The sequence below is a fragment of the Phallusia mammillata genome, chromosome 8 (assembly GCF_965637545.1).
Source record: "Phallusia mammillata chromosome 8, kaPhaMamm4.hap1.1, whole genome shotgun sequence".
In the NCBI taxonomy this organism is placed as follows: domain Eukaryota; kingdom Metazoa; phylum Chordata; class Ascidiacea; order Phlebobranchia; family Ascidiidae; genus Phallusia; species Phallusia mammillata.
The window spans coordinates 6,099,284-6,121,176 of NC_137259.1; the positions used below are offsets into that span (position 1 = coordinate 6,099,284).

The 21,893-nt window shown below is 37.5% G+C and overlaps 3 protein-coding genes across 4 annotated transcripts in view; 2 read left to right on the top strand and 1 right to left on the bottom strand.

Moving 5' to 3' along the window:
* LOC145203970 (pleckstrin homology domain-containing family M member 1-like) overlaps positions 1-2,444 on the top strand; it is a 19,905-nt gene extending 17,461 nt beyond the window's left edge. For both annotated transcript variants that reach the window (XM_080076360.1, XM_080076361.1), the window contains exons 19-21: positions 94-280; positions 340-405; positions 851-2,444. In XM_080076360.1, coding sequence (XP_079932486.1) covers positions 94-280; positions 340-405; positions 851-970 — 373 coding nt within the window. In that variant the 3' untranslated portion in view covers positions 971-2,444. The remainder of the gene's footprint in view (positions 1-93; positions 281-339; positions 406-850) is intronic.
* On the bottom strand, positions 2,148-10,494 carry LOC145203972 (uncharacterized). The gene is made up of 6 exons (XM_080076363.1): positions 10,441-10,494; positions 8,451-8,633; positions 8,064-8,283; positions 7,543-7,691; positions 3,274-3,390; positions 2,148-3,200 (listed from the first exon to the last, which is right to left on the bottom strand). The coding sequence occupies exons 2-6, from the start codon at positions 8,615-8,617 to the stop codon at positions 2,585-2,587; spliced, it is 1,269 nt and encodes a 422-aa protein (XP_079932489.1). The 5' UTR covers positions 8,618-8,633; positions 10,441-10,494; the 3' UTR covers positions 2,148-2,584.
* On the top strand, positions 9,375-21,865 carry LOC145203971 (uncharacterized). The gene is made up of 18 exons (XM_080076362.1): positions 9,375-10,043; positions 10,408-10,658; positions 11,757-11,880; positions 12,158-12,249; positions 12,443-12,606; positions 12,783-12,887; positions 13,028-13,113; positions 13,305-13,407; positions 13,851-14,009; positions 14,288-14,432; positions 15,060-15,199; positions 15,673-15,817; positions 16,375-16,532; positions 18,358-18,549; positions 19,211-19,357; positions 19,585-19,677; positions 20,931-21,059; positions 21,453-21,865. The coding sequence occupies exons 2-18, from the start codon at positions 10,442-10,444 to the stop codon at positions 21,807-21,809; spliced, it is 2,556 nt and encodes an 851-aa protein (XP_079932488.1). The 5' UTR covers positions 9,375-10,043; positions 10,408-10,441; the 3' UTR covers positions 21,810-21,865.
* The last annotated feature ends 28 nt before the right edge of the window (positions 21,866-21,893 follow it).

The following is a 21,893-nucleotide window of genomic DNA, read 5'->3' on the forward strand; positions in this document are numbered from 1 at the left end:
AAACTTTGTCTGTTTTGAGTTCTTACGTTAGTAGCTGTACCGTTATGTCCAAACGTAAAAGCCTGGCCCGACTTACAACTATTTTCTGGATAGGTTACAGGGCAACAGTTATATGATGGACAACCCTCACATATACTCTGCTTACGACCTGCAACGTGCGCAGTCATCTGATCTTTGTGACATCATAGAGAAGATTGTGTCGTTTGGCGTTGATCACGTACGCTCGTGTCCACTCTGCTCCGCTAAAGGCTTCTTGTGCGAAATTTGCAAAAAAGATGAAGTGAGAGTTTCGTCTAAATATAGAGTTGAACATATTTATGGACTGTATTGTTTTTTCAGGTTATATTTGCATTTGACACTGACACCACGACACAATGCGAAGAGTGCAAAGGAGTTTACCACAGGGTGGGTAGAAATGCATTAATTACCATTCTTTCTGCGCAAAAGTTTTGGTGTTAGTCATTAGGAGTATGCCAATGCAGACCAATGTTTTCTATGAATCGGAATAGTGAAGTTATTATGGGTCCCCTTTCCTACTTGCAGAAACATACAAAGGTCATTATAAAAACAAGTGGAGGTAATATATAAATGTTTTTTGTGCTAAGCCACCCTTCTAGTTGAATATTAGATACACAAAGAAACTACTAAAGAGACTACTGCAGTGTATTTTGTTTGCAAACGGGACTGCAGCCGCCGAAAAACATCCTTTCAAATGCATTACCATCCGTTCCTGATGTTACTTTATTTTGTATTTGTTAAATGCCAACAAAGCAGTGAGTTGAGGGGTTAGGACTTTGCTTATTGAGGTGTCAGTGTGCACAAAGTATTCAACCTATTTTCATACCTTAAGGAATGTTTGGTTGACCCTGACCTCTGTCCAAAATGTGAGAGGAGAAATGCTCGCTTCAGGAAACAGGAGGAAGAACTGATGGAGGACGTTTCTGATGATGAAGATGACCGCTCCATGTGATCTACTCCCCCCTTCTCAAGCTCTTTACATCGTTGCAATATTTGGCAAGAAATATGAATGCACTTTATTGCGCTTTGTTATGTCCGCTTAAGTGTTAAATTCTGCCTTGGCGTTTTTGCTGAATCACTGATATTGCATCCTGCCTGCTTTGATGACTCAGCAATAATGTGTGAACGTTTACCTTGATTAAGCCTCATTTTCAAGGTGATTTGCGTGTTTTTCAATGTTTAAGGATCTAAGCACCACAAGAAACGCAATTTTTGGGCTAAATACCCTGGATCAATCCTTGAAATCAAATCAAAATTAGTATCAGAAATCTAATGCATTGATTCTAAAATTATGGCATACCGTCATATAATTGACAATATACTCATAACATTTGGATGATCGACGTGAGAAGGCATTTTTTCAAAATGTTTTTTACTTTTTTCTACTGTATGGAGGTATTAGAATTCTTCAAATAAGAATAGGCTTCTTTCAATGAAATTACATTTAAAAAAGCTTCAAATACAATGCGAAAGTACCTCTGTAATTATCAATACACTCAGTACAATGCGATTTGCCTGCTAGAAACTCGAATTTTGAAAAGATTTTTTATGGTTCGGCAGTAGAACTCGAGCGTTTATCGTTAATATCAATTACAACCATTGGGTCGTGGTATTAGAAATTCACGTCCAAAAATCACTAAAATATTTTGAATATGTCGTTTTTCTTACCTCACTTTACAGCACCATCTTTTTCAAATACTTGCAAGCAATTTTAATTTATATGCTTGCCCCCTTAGTACAAAGAAAACATATATATGGCGTCTTGCCGGCTAGAACTATCGCAATTTCCAATTTTGGCAAATTATAACATACATGCATTGCTTTGGCTTAAACTTTGCAAATCCACAGTGTATAATATTCATTTTCGAGATTTCAGATTTTACTAACTTAGCAATCCCCAAAGTAGTATGTGTAGACCCAAATCACATTCTGCAAATGGATTTTAATGCGTAATTAACAGTGGGCAAATTGTGGTGCATTATAGGCTTTCTACTCGAGCTTGGGTTTGAAAAGTGCTTCCGAAATAAATTATTTTTTCACAAATGTGTCGTAATGCATGTACCTAACAGACACTTGCAATTGAACGTTATTTTGACAACAAAACAGTGTAAATTACAAACGATTAAAGATTTTTATTTTTGTTGCACTATACCTTGTACAAAATCGAAACTATGGTCATGTTAGCTTTTTCGAAACCAGTACACAACCAATATGCCTTTCAGTTTTGCGTTTTATTGTATTTTTCTCGAGAAATTAATATTGGACAACAAAATGTTTTAATGCGTTCAAATTGCCAATTTAATTTGTATGTGATTTGGGGACTTCGTGTTTCGCTGTGTTTAAAAATCATTTTTTTTCCTTGCCCATTTTCAGGGTCGTTTCTTGGACTGTGTTGCAGCCAAAAATAAATCGATTTTTTTTCCTGAGCCACTTATAATGCATAAGAAAACGACAACACCATATTTGGCAAGGCTGAGTACGCAAAAATATGCATAGCATACAAGGGTATACACAAATAGCAAAATTAAAAGTCTATGGAGGTAAGATAGAAAGAGAAGATTGTCTTCTAGAAGTAGCTTGTCCATTCTCTCCATGTGCTATACGCTTCATACTCCGCCTCAAGGCTTGCATAATTTTTATTATCACCAAAAGCGAGGCTTCTAAACCGTTCGACGTAGGTTACTTTGTTCCTGCCTTTATCGGCGATATTGTTGTCAGCTCGCCGGGCTTTGCGACGCAAAATCCCGCTGACTAAGGCGCTGTGCATCGATGGTGGCACAATGTCGCTTGTAGTCCTTGATATATCATACAGCACGCCTGCTAAAGACACCGGCATAAAATACAGACCTGGACTACAGTAAGGTGGCCATAAGTCGACCTTATAAATTTCTAAAAATTGCTGATATCGAATAAAATGCTCTTTCACGAAAGTACGGTTTTTGTGAAGCCATTCTAGGCAATGGATAGTTTGGTCTTGGGAAGATACAATAGACACTCCGTTTTGTAAAAGGTACCGCTCTGGACGTTCGTAAGGCGCATAACCAGATGCCAGCGATGTGACCTTGTGTATAACGGCTGGTACATTAAGCATAGCATAGTCCATTGTAGAGGCAAAGAAAAAATCGCGGGGCAAAACTTCTGAAGCCCACTGCAACGTTGACAGTAACTTGTCGTTTGCGCCACTGCAGGCAAAAAACATACGAAAATTAGTCCTATTTTGCACTTCTGTAAAAAAAAATTGGTGTGTTTATTTACCTTGGTCGGTCGTTTCCATCATACTGCAGCAGGTCGCCGAATTGTAAACTTTCATTTTCTAAATCTCTTTGCTCATTTTCGTTTGTTGTACGGCCCACAACGAAAACCGTTTCAATTCTGCATAAAAATTACCCATCGATAAGAATGATCGTAGGTTGATTTAAGTTTATAAAAAGCAGTGTTTCATACCGGAACGGAACGGAACGTTATACCGGAACGAAATAAATAATTTTTGGTCCAAATACCGAAATAAAAAATATTCAAAATACCGGAACGGAACGAAATACCGTTATTTTTTATTTCGGTATTTCGTTCTAAAAAAATCCAGGATAGTTGCTTCAAATGCTTCGTTCATCAATTAAAAATCATCGTTTTTTATTTGTTTTAATACAATCACAGTCAAATCACTATGACATCTCTTTTGTCATACATGTTATGTGACGTAATAACCACCAGACAACCATCTTTGTTTGTTGCAACTAGCTTATACTCCGTTTGGTTGACTTATTTTAGTGTTGGTAAGCAATGAGCATTGATATTTAACGTCATTAGATATTTTAGCCTGTGTGTGGAACTGTCTTTAGAAGACTTTTGTAGGTTTAGGTAGTGGAATAAGTGCGGGTTATGATTGGTAACATAACAGTGATACATGTTACGATTTTCGTTTTTATATTATTGCCAGGATATTTTAGATTAAGAGATGGGTCGAAAAAGAACAAACCAAGCGTGGAATTTTTTTACTGAAGTAAAGAAGAAGCAGAAAGTTGAAATAAAATGCAGGCATTGCGAATTTGTTTTTGAAGGGATGGCTCATGGCGGAAACATGTTAAAACACATAAAAAATGTCCATGCTGATGAATGGATTGACTTTCAAAGAAAAAAAAGTGCCATCGCAAATAAGAAAGCTGAGAAACTTGCCAAACAAAAAAACTTTTTTAAACCAAACAACAGCCAGCAGGCCGACAAAATATCTGTAAATGTCCAATTTCAAGCATGTCCAGAAGACATTAAGCAATATGCTATAGAAGCGGTCACCAAAAATGGTCTCCCTCTTTCAGTGTTTGAAGCGTCTGGTGTCAAAAAAATGTTAAACCCTCTTCTAAAGTCAGCAGATCTCACACTTGGCCGCAACAAGATGAGAGATTTGACGATCGAGGCAGCTCAACACAAACGAGAAAACTTAACCGAGCAAATGAAAGGTAAACTGGTTTCTTTGAAAATTGATTTGGCTACGCGCATGGAACGCCATTTTATGGGGATTAATGTTCAGTTTGTCAACGGGAGTGAACTTGTTTTAGCAACATTATCCGTTCAAGAGATGACAACTCGTGCCAGAGCAGTTGATTTAGTTCCGGTTATAATTCAAACTTTGTCGTTGTTTGGTGTCCACATGTCGCAAGTTTATACACTAACCACTGATAATGGCAGCAATATGATAAAAAGCGGTTGTTTGCTACGTGATCTTGAAGAAGATGAACAGAACAGCAGTGACGAAGAAAATGATGACAGTGATTGGCAAAGTCCCGGAACCGACAGACAATTGCTTCAAGAAATAGAAATTTGTTTGTTACAAACAGATACGTCTAGAGGTGGGCCAATTTCGGTGAGATGTGCTGTGCATACGCTACAGTTAGCTATTTTAGACGCCTTGAAAGATTCTGTTGCAAACAACACGATTGTTAAGGTAAGGGCTGTGGCTAAAATTCTCCGAAAACCAAATGTTCGTTTGGCTCTCAGACACAGAAAGCAAAAAATGGCTGTTCTTGATGTTGAAACACGGTGGGGCTCGACATACATGATGTTTCGTGGTGTCCTAGACTTGCGAGACACAATTGACGAAATAAACACGCAAGGTGTTCCTGTTGCAGGACTTTGCTTGTCAGAATCGGAATGGAACAATGTACGTCGCATTGTTGATGCATTGAAACCGGTGTTCGACGTAACCAAGATTTTACAAACCCGAAATATTGCTGGAGGGGAGTTCTATGCCCACTGGATTAAACTAAAGACACAATTATCTGATTATGATAATCCTCTTGCAAGAAGTATTGCCAACAATCTGAGAAGCAGGGAAAAGTGTTTGCTTGGCAACGCAGCTCTACTTGCTTCAGTATATGTTGATCCGAGGTACCGTTGTCTTTTCTCAGCTTCCGAAAAGGGCGTCGCAAGAGCACAGCTGCACGAGATGTGGTTAAAACTAAAAAAAGTTACAGACGACAGTCAACTTGAAATGAGTCCAGTCGCCAGCACTTCCAGTGAGCAAAACAGTCCGGAAGGATACCAAAGAGCTGGGAATAGAGGATTTGATTCAGAAGATGACCTAATTGAAAAGTTGTTGAAAGCAAAAGATTTGGAGCAAAATACTTACGGAAACCTTCCCAAGGCGACCGAGTTCAATGACGCCCTCGACGTGTACGAACAGTCCAAGCGGGTTGACAAAAAGGAAGATCTTTTTCAGTATTGGAACAACAGCTCTTCTATAATGAAAGCAGTAGCACAAGTGGCAGCGGGGCTACCAGTTACACAGGTTTCGGTAGAGAGATCATTTTCTGGGCTTAAACTGATTCTGGAAGCCAAACGCAACCGCATGAAAGGGGACATCATTGAAGCAATTATGTTGTTGCGAAATAATGTGTGATATTAGTGGCAATAATAAATTCAACTTCACTCTCCTTCACTCCGTGTTTGTGCGGTTTGTTTTTGGTAGAAAAAGCACAAGGACCGAAATACCGAAAAATACCGTTATAATTTTATTTCGGTCAGACCGGAACGAAATGAAAATATCGGTCCAGAACGAAATAACGAAATAAATAAATTCCTCAGAACGAATAACGTTATTATGTTTCGTTCCGTTCCGGTATGAAACACTGATAAAAAGCATTGTCATTCAAAAACATAATATTTTGCTGTGCATACATCCAAGCGTATATATTTTGCAAGGTTCAATATAGTCTTCATTTACCAAGCGACGGGTTGTGTGATTCAAGTTTAAAGCAATCGTAGGATCTTGAAAAAATCTTGCTTTGTGTTTTTTAGTCCAGAGTACCTTGATGAAGGGCAAGGACCAAGGTGAACAACTATTAACTTACAATAGAATCTTTATGTTTGAAGAGAGGCGTCTATGTCACGTACTCTATTTGCATCCCGCTGAGTTATCATTGTGCGTGTGTTTAACCATATTGTACCGATGGCACATGACAAATCTAAGTCGTTTCGTAAATCCTGCGCGAGCCTGATCAACATCCTTTACTTATGCGTCCTGAAAGAACGTTTCACACAAGCCGTTAAATAGTTTCGGAATACGTTATGGTGAACACCCGTTAAAATGTTCGTTTGGAAAATCAGCAAGATGTATACATTTGTACGGGATTTTGAAAATATATTGGTTTATTTAGTAAAATTTTGTCCAGGGATTTGGCGACTAATCGCTGGAGCAGAGTTGCACGTCGGGCCGGGCTTTTCGGGCCGGGTTCGGGTTCGGGCCGGGTTCGGGCTTAGATATTTGTGAGAAAACGGGCTTAAAACGGGCCTGACTTTACGTTCCGTGTCCGTCATTTTTTTAAATAAAGTCACTCAGCTAAGTAACAAGTCTCTGGCTTTGACCTAATGCCCACCCTACTCTAAAACGTATTGTTTACCCCATTGTCTACTATTGCTCATTGTGTTTGTTGTCTTTCTCTTTTTTCCTTCTCATCTTTTTTGCAAGGCTTTCATGGATAGGCCTGTCAATCAAAATTTCGGGCCTAAACGGGCTTCTCAAAAACGTTTCGGGTTCGGGCCGGGGTTCGGGCTTATACTTTCGGATTCGGGCCGGGTTCGGGTCCAGATTTTGGGCCCGCTTGCAACTCTGCGCTGGAGCTCCAGTTAAGTTGTTAGCCAGCAACTTTACACTGGTGGAAAACAAGTGGTCGACGCGCTATCTGAACCCACAAACGTGTGAGCATGAGCTAAATAATAAGCTGTCTGTTTAAAACAGGATTTTTGATCTTAGTAGAGTGGTTTACTGGTGTAAGTTTTGTCTTGCTATAGGGCCTAAGTTTCAATAAAATGAGTTTGATCCGGGCCTGACTTTGCAGTAGACATTAGTTGTGACCCAATTTTACCATTTTTCGTACCCATTCGGGCATTGTTATTTTAAACTTGGGTTTGGGGCCTTGTTTTGGGCTTGTACTTTCGGATTATGGTTGGTTCCGGGCCTTAATTTTAGGGGCGCTTACAACTATGTTTCGTATAACAAAGAACACAAGCTTAACAGATTGGTCCACTAACCTCCAGCCTTTGTGTTCATGAATACTTGCCCATGTTTCTCTTATAAGCCTTCGTCTTGCTAAATTCGGTCCGGCGGATTGGGCAAAAAACACAAATCCACCTTTCAGCAACTTTCCCGCCCACGAGTTGCCCTGAATGTCGCGTAACTGCTGTAATAACACAAGTAAACCGAAATTGAGGCGTGTTTGCTTAGCAATTGATAACATACTTTAGCGAGGAGAAGCAAAACGTGTTATTTTTGATAGTAAATCGACAGGCCCTGTTGTTTCTTGAAGAGAGGACCAATAAAATACAACGTCTTTGTGGACACAAATACAGTCAAAGTTGCCATAACGTTTTAATAAAAAAATACCGTAGTGTGGTTTATATTGGCGTGTTTAGTTTTCGGCACTTTATGCACATTTAGCCAAATAATAACTTATTTTTATCGGTCAAGATATTTTGCCTTGATTTTTTTATCAACAAATTCTGAAATCCTATAAAGTTTAACGTATTTTATCTTGTAAACAGTTTGCACCCACCAAAATGCCGTTGTATCCATTTATCCTTCTCGGCTGCAGTTTATGCGTGTATCGGGGTTTTGTATTGTGGCTTCCTTTGTCCAGAAATTCAGGCAATGCCTTAAGTCCAACTAAATTGAATTTTTCAAATTTCTCTTCATGTTGTAACATGAAAGGAAAGTAGCGACTGCTTTTGTGGAAACGAAGAATGTTAGGTGTTTTCTCGATAATTTCTGTGTCCCTAAAGCACAAAAAACAAGTTTCGTGTTCTTTTCCTAATATAGCCTACTATGCTGCTATGATTGACTGCAAATTCAGTTATTAGCTTATAATATAACTTATATAAGGCTTAACTTTAATCAATGTCCTTTAAACAACTAGCCTACCTGACATTGGGATAAAACTTACTTGACTTCTTCAAAAGTTGGTGGTAAGTTCAGTATAATACAGACAGTTCCTACGCTAAATAGAACTATCATTGGCACAAGCACTTCCTTTGGTCCAATACGAGTAAAAAATCCGTGCTTCATTTCGTCACCATGGCAATTTATGCACCATTCCAATAACTTATCCATGCGGAATTCTCTCAGCCTTTAATAGCAAAAGAAAAAAGGTTATTCACTACTTTCTTTTGGATGTTTGTATAGACATAAGTGCACTCACAAAATAATATACCCTGCGTTACTAATCTTTAGAGTCCGTTAAATGTTAACTTTGCTCAGGCCTGTGTTTGTACTGCGATTTTTCATCGAAACGCAAACCCTTACATAAGAGGACAAATGAATTGAAACAGACTAATCCATGTATTGTAGCTGTAGAATTCAGTACGTTTCATACTATGACTAAAGCAACTTCGCGCAATTGTTGCCTTCCTTGTGGCCCTGCAGCTTTAAGAACAATAGGACTGTAGTAAGCACAATTTTAACCGCTTATTCTGCTGGTGCTCGGGTATAACAATCAAATGATGTGACATGAGTAGCCAAAATTGTCTTTGTACAGCGCCGTGGCAACGGGTATTGGACATACTAAAAAACTGATGTACCGGTATCTTCCAACATACGTTTTTACCGTCAAAACTCCCATGAGACAGGTAGCGTTTCGTTGTGATGATATGCAGTGTAATATTTTATATAAAACATATGGTTTATTGCCTATCAAACGTAAATGTTTGAGATTTTATATTCCCGAAAAAATAAAATTGTTTGAAAATGGCCGTGTTTATTCAAGCGGTTTAAACCGCTTCAGTTAACGGAAATGCCAGGGAAACCACCAATCACTTTCCTATTTTTGCCTAAATCAAAAAAATTTACAGGCATTCGCAGTTTGCGTTGAAGATCTGCAAAAACTGCAGACTGGTCAAGATTATCTATGTTAATGCAGACAAAGGTTTTATGACTATACAAAACTGAATCTTCCTAGTACCATTGACCACCACCATAACGTCGTTTTCAGTTTGTGGCCGTGAATTTGCTGTATTGTATAAATACCTATGCTTGACTTAATAATGGTACTTAATAGTACAAAAACACTACAATGGTGCCACAGGATCAAGTAAACTGTTGGGTCGTGCGTTGTGGTTGCAGTTTCACTAATTTCAAAATTGTTTTGCATCATGCAATTGATTTTTGTAGATAACTTTAATTTAATTTCTTATTTAGAATCGAGCATGGCATTCATACCAGAAAAATTCATATTGTGTTTAAATAATCTATTGCTGCCAGGCATAATGTATAAATGAGTATTGATCATCCCACAGTTCCAGTATAGAATGTAATAAACATAATATAGCTCATCCAGCAGTTTTAACAATGATTATTACATTCTTAAATTAAAAACACAGACTGGTCCAAATGTGCTGAAAAATTTAGTTTTGTAACTAGGACTTTTACGAGTTGCATTAGAGGTACAAAAATGTAGTTTAGTGAAAACTGAAAACCTTGTGGCAAATTTCCAAATGACTCAGAGGATTTGTCTGATTGGTTCAACGTGCCAGTCTGCAGAGTATGTTCGAGTTGTTTAAAAATCATTTTTTTAACTGGACTTTGTTGTACTTATAATTGGTTCTCCATGTGGACTTATTGGTTATGCAGTCGAACACAGGACGTTGTGCTGCATGCCTGAGATCCTGTTGGGCATATTATGCAAAATGGTTAACATGTGCTGTTTTCATATGATGTACATAAATATGGATGACTGACTTGATGACCAATATGGTACCTTCGCCATACACTAGTTGCTAGCCTTATGTATTAAATTTGCACGACATAATTGCATAAGCAACAGTTAATAAATATATAATGTTGCTGTGTCATTTAAAAGTGTAGAAAAAGGTATTAACTCCCTTTAACTTTTTTTTCTGTATCAGAAGACAATGTACGTTTGTCTGTTTGTAACTCACAATGAATGAAGGGTCAAGTGAAGAATTTCTGATTCTTGACTTTGTGTCGAGCCAGCCAATTGAGGAAGAGGTTGTAGAAGAGGATAATGTGAAACCAATAGACTCACAACTGGACAGTGATTCAAAGAACACTGAAACTTCCAGAGAAGTGGAAGTCAGCTTTTCTTTGTTAGACTCAGTCCTGTTTTCAAACCAAAGCACCCTAGCACCTGCCAAAGGTAGGGTTTACACTCAACTTGTCACATAAAGAGTTAAAATATAGTGCATGTTTGGTTAACAGGGCCACAACAGTTCAATTAAACTATTACTTAACCAACTTTCACAAAATTTAGAAAACAAGGCATTTTAAGGGTGCTTGAAACATGGTTAATAAGCTTAAATGTTTACAAATTCCAGATTTTTAAATTACTTGAATTCACTTGAACTTGGATTTGTATAAAGCTGTATATCTTAATCCAAATCCTGCAGTTTAAAAAGTGTTTATGCATTAATTATTATGTATGTATGTTTTAAGTGATGTAAATATGTCATTTTTTTGTTTGTTTACCTGCATCATAATACTTATAGCAGTTATATCCACTATTTAACATTTCTTTAAGTGACCCATTTGACAAAAGTTGCCTAAGCATAAAAAGGTACCTGAAAACATTTTCTATGTCTGACTATCGCCGATTTCCAGGGTGGAAAGAAATGTTATGCTTACATTATCACTATTATGTGTTTACATTGACACTAAGAATATTTATTGATACACACAAATACACTTACCCTCTCCTATGATTTTTGTTGCTACTAGTTAAATAAATTGACTCTTTACCAGTATGATATCTAAGTTATGTTTTTTTGCTGATACAAGTGCTACATGTATTTAAATTGTCTTCGAAATAAAAAACAAACCCTGAATGTACACAAATCTAACTAGTAAGGTGGGTATATACATACAATACATATGACAAATGTTAACAAATCATTGAGTCCACAACAATAGGGTATGCTGTTTCCTTTGTATTCACAGAATTCCAGGTATAAGTTTGTGATGCTCATTGAATCAGTTTGCTTGTTATCTTTAAAACAACACAATCTAAAAACACACCATTTATATTAGGTGGTGATTTTGCAGCCTTACATATAAAAATTTTTGCTGTGGGTTTGTGACCAAAAGCCTGGTTTTAATTCCATTGTTTATTCTGAAAAAATCAGTGAAACCTAAACGGAAATAAACTTAAATACAGTACAGGTGCCATACTCTACCTATCTTGACCTTTCATGCATTTTGTTCTTTTTCATGGATTTTTGAAGCATATTTTATTTGTTAGTGCCAGGTTCCAAAGCTGCAGATTTAACTGATTCTGGAAGTACATCAAATGATAGCAGAGTAATTCCACCAGGACGATCCCGTGCTGCAATTACCAGATGCCTCGAGCCTGATTGCAATTTTCAGTAAGTCTGTGTCAGTACTAATTTGGCCTTATGACAATGAAAACGGAAGCATTAAAATTGTGTAGTCTGGAATCTAATGCAATCAAGTTTTAGCTGTGTGATTTTTGTGTGTATTTTATTTCTGGCTTTGCGAAAACCTCCTTAACTTGGGATTGCCAATCTTTGACTGTTTTCCAGCAACCGTACAATTTTTGGCAAAATATGTTTGAAGTGATTTAAAAAATAGTACAATATGTGCTTCCTTGTGATAAGTAGAAACTTGATTTTTGTTTTGCAGATGTACCAGAATACCACGCTTACGGGTCCATTTAGAAGAAGCGCATGGAATTGTACAAGAAATGACCGAATTTACATTTGAAAATGAAAGCAGTAAGTCCAGTAAACAAAATTAATAAAAGTAGCGGTGATTTAAAAAAATAATAGTGTGAGATAACACTTTCAGTTTAAGGAAATAAGTAAATAGGCTTTAAACACTTGTACTAACTCAGTTTTACATATTGTGCACTGCCAAAGACTTTGTTTCAAAATGTTTATTCTTTGTTACTTTATTAAATGTATGTAGGTTTTAAGGAATGGTTATACCGGCTTGAGCAGGAGGCAAGGTGTGCATTCATGCGACGAAGAGGTTGGCAGTTAAATAAGAGTGGAAGCATGACAGCTTGCTTCTACTGTAATCGTGGTGGTTTATATGTAAGCAGTGCCACCAAGAAACAAGCTAAAACACAGGTGAATGCTATGATGATTTGAAAATCTGTTTTTTATTTATTTTGTTTTATTTACTGTTTCAACAAACTGTTTGTATTATTTTTTTTTTACATTGTATGTCCTAAACCTAATTCATATGCATTTAAAAATGTACATGCGTATATTGACAATGAAAAAGTTATTGGTGTTGTTTTTAGGGATCGTGCAAAACAGGTGTAGAATGCACCGCATCAATGAAAGTAACAAAATGGCCGTTTAAGGAGGGAAGTTCCAATGCAACCGGACAGCAACACCAAATAGAGGTTGGTTTTTTGACGACATTTTTTACCTCACAGAAGTAATTTTTTTTAAAGCTGTGGGGTTTAATGAAAGTCAGGGTAAAAACTATGGGTCTTAAAGAAAGATAGGAACTTAAATCTAAAGTATTTTGTCTTTTTACCAGGTGGAGGCATACTTACAACATTATGGTCATAACTTGGACCTCAGCCATATTCGTATCACAAAATCACAAAAGGATGAAATTGCAAGGTGAGTGTATTTAATTTTCGTTTGGTGTAGATGTCCTTATGGACCAGTTGTTTTAATGGCTAATGCCCATGGCTGTATGAAAAGGTAAATAAATCTGACGTTCACTTGTGGCATTTCAATCTTTGTACAAATAAAATTTTTGAGAGTACTTGCTGTTGGCACTATTGGCTAAGAATGTCCTTTTGTTGCAGAAAACTGTCTCAGGGAATAAGCAAATACAAGATCTTGGATGAGATAAGAGGTAGTCTAGACCCAGCAACAGCCCCACAAAGGGTTCATCTTTTGTCTTTACAGGTGATGAATGTCTAAAATAATGTATTGAATTAGGTAGACCTAGCCAATAAAAATAAACCTGAAATTTGCCTGGCCTGGTAACAGCTTGGACTTCAATCCAAATGTTTTGTTTTATGTGACACAAAAACAAAAGGTGAACCATTCTTGGTATCTTAGTCCATTAAAAACATCAAGTAAATCAAAAAAGTGCTCCTATTAAAGGCAATACATTTGTGTTAGATTTAAAGGACTAATGACCTGGGTTTTATATTTGAAGTACCAGTATTTCTGGCAATTTAACAAAAAATCCAAAATTTTTCATGAAAAGTGTACGGCTAGGCATAATCATTTCCAAAAGCAAAAAAACAGGTATTTGGCAGTGTTTAGTTAATGGTTTAATATAACTATGTAGACTTTCTTTGGTAAACCTTTTAATGTTTAAACATCTATGTTGTGAAATACAGGACATGTACAACATTGAGAGAAAAGAAGGAATCCAGGCAAAGCGGGGAAAACTGAATTGTGAACCAGGAACAACTGTTCAGGCCTGGATTGAAAAAATGCAACAAAGTGAAGATAACCCGGTTCTGTTGATCAAATATCAACAAGAGAAAGCCACGCCGGTTAGTAAAAATTAGTTTAGGGCATTTTGTCACTGTTAGTTATGATTCACCCATTCACCCCCCGATTTTTCAGAGACAGGTTCAAATTTTCAGGGACAAAAAAGCAACATGCTTTATGGTCAGAAGTGTGGGCAAATGCTCATGCCCTTTTCATTGATATGCTTTTGATTTGTTGATTTGATTTGAAATGTTGCCTAACAAGCATTTAAAGAATTGTTTGTCAATTGGCAAATTAATTTTTTAAATTTTATACCTTTCAAAATGTTTTTATCCTTCAGGTCTGTGCTTGTTTGAGCAACGACGATTTTCTCCTGGTGCTGCAAACCTCCTTGCAATCGATGATGCTTCGGCGCTATGGACCCCACCAGTGCATTTGCATGGACATAACTCAGGGACAATTCCCTTCCGCCAATCCATCCAGAGGTAACTTACATTCTCTGTTTATGACCAATCTGTTTGCAGCCAGGTACATTGTTGTTACTTCCTATTCTAATGTCTCTGTCACCGTTAATTTTTTAAACTGTTCCTTAAAATGTAATCCATTTTTACACTGCATTGACAAAATCTTTAAGCTGTATTGAGTTCAGAAAGGCAACAGCTATGATTTAACAAGCTCTTTATTAGTTGTTGATTTGTTTTAAATCCACTTTGGTATCGCTGAATTCGAATTGATCTGTTTTTAATTATATACTTTTCAAATTCCTATTCTATTCAACACTGCAAAAGTATTTTTTACGTTTAATAATCTGCAAGCTTGGAAAGGTTGGGAACCACTGCCTTATTTCTTTAAGTTTTTGTTGAAAATTCCAACGGTTTGACTATATGCCAAAACAAGTAACCCAGGTAATGTAAAAGCACAGGTAATGTGCACCTACAACAATACTAAAGCGGGCCTTTACAATACAGTATGTTGAAATGTTCAAATTTATTCAGGGCATTTTATGATATGGTTAAACCAAGTTGAAGAAATTGAAAATATAACATTTAACTATTCATCCAAAAGCACCTACTTATTTGTCTTGATGACCATAATCTATTCAAATATTTTAGCTGATCCAAACTTTCACTTGATGGCGCTGGAGATCCTCATTCCAAACTCGACCGGGGTTGATGAAGTTTTGCCTGTCGCGTGGTTTGTGTCAAATCGAAAAGACAAGGACGTGATTGAAATATGCTTGACTCAGATAAGGGTGGGTATTTCCTTTATTTTTAAGTGCAAGCTTAAGTCATTAACTACAAATTGTGTTTGAATTCTTTCCTCCGTTTAATGTCAATGACATGGCCCTGGTCTAAGGTTAATTGTAACTTTTTTGTGCTTTTTGTTGTAACTTTACACTGTGGTTGTAGCATGAAACAAGTGGATCCTAATCTTTTTTTTCTCTTAAAGTTTTCGGGAAATTTCTTTGTGTCCCTTGTTTCCAATGACAGGCAGAAGTTATTTAAATTGTGGTAATTTTTGTATATTGTAAAAGTACTCAAACTTTACTTTTTTTCAAATACTCCCTACTCCTGTTAAAAAAGCCCTGTAATAAACAGTTTTAAACTAACTGAGACAGTAACTTGACCCTATGTAAACAAGGAAACATAAATGATTTTAAGTTTTAACTCATGACTGATTTTGTGTGTTATGTCTATCGCTTTAATACATTTCTTACTTTTCCAGAACAATCTCTCTGACCTTGTGCTGACCCCGTCATACCTGATGACGCCCACAGCAGAGATGACGACGGGCTGTGATTGGTTTGATGTTTGGACGTCAATCTTCGGCAGTGGACCACGACGGATTATTGGAAGTTGGCATATTATTGGTAAGATAATTTTTCCATAAATTATTAATTTAAAGTTATGATAAAAAAATATTTAAAGGTAGAATACCCTTACAAAAACTTTTCGGCCGGCTAAAACACAGTGCAAAATTTTAGTTAAATGTACAAATAACTGATTTTAATAATAACTTCGTACAATGAAACATTACGACGTGAAAAGCGTCAGCAAGCAGTCATGGTAATATTTTTTACTCGCACTATAGGGATTGGCCCAATTTGCAAATGTTCTGTTTGGTGGAACACCGAGCATCCCACGTTAGTGCTCGGTGCATTGTGACGTCACAAACAATCCAAATTCCGTGCTAGTTTTTTAACTTTTAACGGTTCATTACGTCACCAGCGGTAAATTAAGCTATACAAGCCCCAGTAGTACACATTTTTCCATCTAACGCATTTCAAAAAACAATTTACCAGTATCGTATCTTAGCAAGGCATGAATATTCAAATGTGCAACAGCGATGCTCGGTACCGAGTACTCAGGTTCTGACTCAGGTCGGCTTATCCCTACCATTTCCATATTTTTTGTATTTTGTTCACAGGGGAATGGCATCGTCTTGTTTACGACCCAGCATTAAACCACGCCGCAAAACCTTTGGAGGGAAAACGTCTGGTCGCAAATCTCAACCTTGTTATGCGGGAAACTGTACCGGCAAATTTTGTTTCCCTGATGAAAGAGTTTCTGGACGACCTTGCTTCTGTAAGTTGCGTAGCTCTTTATATGATGGATTTTGTACACATTAAACGGGTTTACCAGCAAGCTCGTTACCGTAATCTTCAGGTGGGTTTTTTGGCATACGTTTTTATCGTCTTCATTGCATATCTTTGTGTGACAATTATGCATTTTTTAGACAAAACTGAAAATAAGATTTAAATCAAAGTTTGAGCTTACAACTTTGCCAGATAGACTTAATAAGTAAATGTTGCCTTACTAAAAATCTATCTGCAAGTAAAGCAAAAGACTGTGATGATATAGGGCAGGGGTGGGGAACCTTTTTGTTTGTGAAGGCCGCCAAACGGTTTATCGACACTCGTTCAGGCCGCACAGACTATTTCTCAGGCCAAGGACAGTGGCACTCAAACTTTTTGACTTACAGAATGGTTCATGTGCTATTGGACTTACGGTCCAAGTTAAATAAAATTCGTCACTACATTTCCACCCTCACTACCACATTCAGGATTTTATTAACATAGAAACTCGCTAGTTTATCAATATCAATCTAAGAGCAGCTTGTGACATCACAGACGAGTTTAAGACATTCGATTATGCGCAAACAATTGTTCTTTTGCAACACAAGTAGGATTGTAGAACCTTGGTCTCTTGACAGTTCTACGGATATCGCTTTGTGTACCAGTACGCAAACATTTGGCTCTAGTTTGAAAACCGTTGCCCTAGAACCAATCAAATAGCAATGTGGAATAAAGGTAAAAAAATACGTTTCTGTCTAGTTTTTAGCGCCTGGTGCAGTGTGTATTATCAACATCCTAAATTGTATTCTGACATCGAAGGCCGCACTTAGTGCCCTAAAAGGCCGCAGGTTCCCCACCCCTGATATAGGGCCATTAATTTGTGACAGTGAACGAACAACTGAACAAAACTTTAAATCCATCTTTCTATTTTATTGTTTCACAACAGAATTTCATTTTGCTTTGTCATCATTGTCGGTATCTGAGAAATGTTACAGCAGCATAAACATAATTTGTTATAATTTACAGCATTTCGCTCTAGTATGTGGAATCCGACAACATAGAAAATACTAAACAAGCGTTTCGTCCACGAGGTTGCATGTTTAACACATTTGTAGTATAGCTGGTGTGATGCTTAAGAAAATACTTGTTTTTTGGAGTGAAATAGCAAAAAAAAATAAGTTCATCGAAAAAAACAACAACTAGTATTTGGTTTAGCATCGCGACATTTGTTAAATCAGAAAACATGCGGCCGTTCGACTCAACGCATGTGGTTTGCCATAACTGTATGAACGAATATACATGGGCAAACACTCAAACATTCCAACTTTAAAGTAGAAATGGCATATTGTGCCAAGAGTATAGAAGTGTTCAGGCTTGACACGGAACAGGTATAAACAGGGTTGCCATACCGTCCTTATTTCTAAGATTTGTCCTTACTTTGAAGGGCAATGTCTTAGTAAAATTTATTGTCCTTATTTCTATGAAATGTCCTTGCTTTGACCTGATTCCTTATTTTGTTCTTTTTTTAACACTTACAAGTCAAGTCCTTGCTATAAGTAAAAGTAAACCTAGACCTGAGCTGTCGTGAGATGGAGGAAGTTTTTTGTACAAACACTAGGGACTTGCTGGAACAGATTGTTTTTGACAAAATAGAAAGCAAATTGTATATGTCATGGCTCGTATGAAAGCAAATATGTGTTCGAAAACGTTTGTTTCGTTTTGTACGAAAATTTAGTTTTTCGGTTGTCCTTATTCGGGGGTCTACTTCGATGGCAACCCTGGTTATAAATTAGTGAATGTCTTTGTCTTCTAACGCCATATTTGTTTGTCTTAAGAACGTCCTTACAAAACGCTTTGGAGAGCATTTCAAACGACATTACGCCTCCCAGCCGGAGTTGTGGTCAAGAGCTTACAGATCAGAAAACCTGAACAAAGCTGAATCAAGATTTGACTCTTATCACCAAAGATTGTCTAAGAATATTTACCATGAAGGATTTAAACGAAAACAACTGGACGTGTTGATCAAGGCAAGTGTTTTGTGTGTGAACTAACAGTTAAAGTTATTTTCCAAAGCAATTTTTTTAACCACATAAACAGTTAATATGACCATGTTCTTTAACCAAAACTCTATATTATATGTCAAAGATTCTTACCCTTTTTCTCATTTTCCTCTTAACTTAGATATAACTAACCCCATACAGATTTATTTCTTAAAATTGTTGCAAAAACGAAGTCAATATTCACTTTCTGGTGATCACGTTAAAAACATTTTGCGGGCATTGGATGTGTAACAATGTGAAAGCAATATGGAAAAATCAGATCAATTAATTTTTATCTGTTACTTAGTGTTAGACTTACTTATATTTAACCTTTAGGGTAAATTTTCACACCGGGAAGGACCTTCGTCGTATATTTATGTCAAGCTCTCTCATTGATTTCCAAATTAAGCAAATTTAACACATTTGTGTGGCTTGAACACAACGATGTGTCGTTGCTGTTTGCGCCACCTATCCAAATTTAGCACAGAACTAAAAACCTTGATCGGGATTCGTCCCCTGGAGCGTCTTAGGTTCGAACCCCGTGAAAAAGCGGGCCCGACGTGAGTTATGGTGTTAGCAGCTCTACCTTTGTTGTATACCTATAATTTTGGCACGGAAAAAAATAATTTGGTGTTTTTTTCCTTCGCAGACTCTGATGAAGCATTCTCGAGACAAGGCGATGACGAAGTTACGTCAGTCGTTCCGCATGATGAGCGACGGGGTTCTAAAACGTCTGACGTCATCAAAGCATGAGGAAGGGTCAAATCTGCCTCTTCACTTTGTTAAACCGAGAAAGGTAAGCAAAACTTCTCAAACTAAATGGAATTTAAAAAAATGTGGCTGTTACTGTCTTTTTTGATTTCCTCTGTGACGTCATAATGTGTATTGATGACGCCTCTGGCTAAATCTCTAGGCTGATAAACCAAACCTGTCCCAAAGTAATCCCTGGTAAATATTAAAAGCGTTTTATTATTTTCACTATTTTGAAGTAAGTCTCTAATTCTGCTTGTTTATCCCCATAAGGATGGACGCAGTTGGACAGTGATTTGTGTCATTGATCGGGTTCGAGCAATTGAAAAACCTCAAACAGACGGAGAACCAATGCGATTGACGCAAGTAGGTTGTTAGATACAGGTTCCGTTAAATTTGTTTGTTAAAACTCAAGACTTATACCACGTATGGTAACACGTGTGGCACTTATGGTAAAACTTATACTCACTGGCGTATAGTACGGGGGTGCGGGGTTCCGAGCACCCCCGGCCTTGACCTTTGTATAACGTCAAAATCGCATCCTTTTTTGAGTTACGTCGGTTTTAGAACGTGTTTCCACCTAAGCACATGGGTAGAGCTACTAACACTGAGCTTGGGCTGGCCCCCGGCCTAAGAACTTCTGGTAGGTGGCGCAACAGAGCATAGTAGTTTATGGTGCTGTTACAGCAATTTGGGTTTATGGTAAGAATAATTTCTGAGTGAGCACCATAAACGCCTATGCTCTTTTGCGCCACCTACCAGAAGTTCTTAGGCCGGGGGCCAGCCCAAGCTCAGTGTTAGTAGCTCTACCAAGCACATGCGCTCGCACTCATGCCAACATACGTCGGTCGAAACGTAACAATTGTAATTGTTTCGCAATAAACGGGCATTTTAATGCAACATAAACATGACATAGCGACTAACGTTTTAGTATTATTTGTCGCAATAACTTTCTGCAATAACAAATAACTGGGAAATAGTTAATGAATTGATTCCTAAGCGTATTTAATGTCCGTTTGCAAAGCACTGCAATGGCCTAAACTTGATCCAAGGTGACCTAAGTTTAGGCGTCAGCAATACATAGTCGGTATATTTAAAACGTGATTTGCTTTTACTTTTATTTTCCGCCGTAACTAAATCGTTGTTAAAATTGCTGATTCGGCAAATCGCCCTTTCGTTCCATCAGAAGTTATTAGACGCACAGCAAACGTTCCAATCCAGCACCAACAAATTGTGTCAAGTGACTATTTGCAAATTAATTTTATAGAAACTACAGGCTAAAGCACGTAAAAGGTAGTATTTGGTCCCATACAGGTACAAATACTGCAGGCATCGGCGTCAATTATGAAAAGTCGCACCCCGGTATTTTTTAAAACTCTACGCCTATGCTTATACTCATGGCAGAAATATGCTTATCGTAACAACATCTTCCCCCAAAGCAGTTTAATTAGCAACATAGTAAGATTGTTGGCAGAATGAGTTCGTAAGCAATAGGACTCTTTTGTTCCTTACGGCCCCGCCACCCGGGCTAACCCGTCACAAAACCAGAGGCTAATGGTTGCTCGCCTAAACAAAAATAAATCATAATGTTGGCATTTTGTAACAAGAATTTTTCACAGGTTGCAGTGGAAAGAATTGTACATTGTAATAGTTCGGCGGTATGCACAGCCAGAATGAAATGTCCATATCGTTGCTCAGCATGTGAAGCCTGTTCCCATCAATTTACATGCACTTGCATTGAACAACCGGTGAGGAATTTTAGTATTGGATATCACCTTTTATGCACAAACATGTTAGGAAACCAATCATAGTACGCCAGGCCTACGAAAGGCGTTATTCCCAGAAAAAAATTCTCGCCTTTGCCTTGCCATATAGGATTTTGGACTGTATGATCCGGAATAACTCCTTCAATAGGCCTGTACTATAATTTATATGTTATACTGTGTCCTGTGATCGCTGGTCTGCATGAACTCTTCAAGGTTGATCCCAGTTATGAATCTATGTACATCTTATTTATGGTACCAATGTTCATGTCATCCTAAGCAAAGCCCCAATTAATTCACTGACTCGAAAAATCTCAACAGAAAATATAATGAGCATTGCAAATATACATTGCTAACTCACTATTTAATGGTTTGCAGGCGGACCCGTGCTCGGTTACTAGCGTCCTATGTGAACACTGCCATCTAGTGTGCAGATATCTAGCAGAAAACGGTCGCAAGGTGTCGTCGTTGTTTGTTTCACCTGAAAGTTCGGCTCCAGATTCGGAGGTTGACTTCAAGGAAGAAATTACGGTCGAAACATCCAGCGCACCTCTGGTGGTCTACGTTACCGCTGATGACGTAACAGAGGAAGATTCGGTCACTTTGAGGTCAGTTGAGTGCCCTGATGAAATCCAGAAGGAATATTTTTCAAGTCGCAAAAGGGAAAGTGATTTGGCAACTAGAGACAATGATAATAAAAGGACAAAGATTAAAGAGTCAGATTGTCAAGCATAAAGTTTTCTTTGTTTTTCTTCAATGTACTGGAATTAAATAAAATTTCTTTGCGCACACTTGTTGGAATTCTTTGGTTGGGTTGGA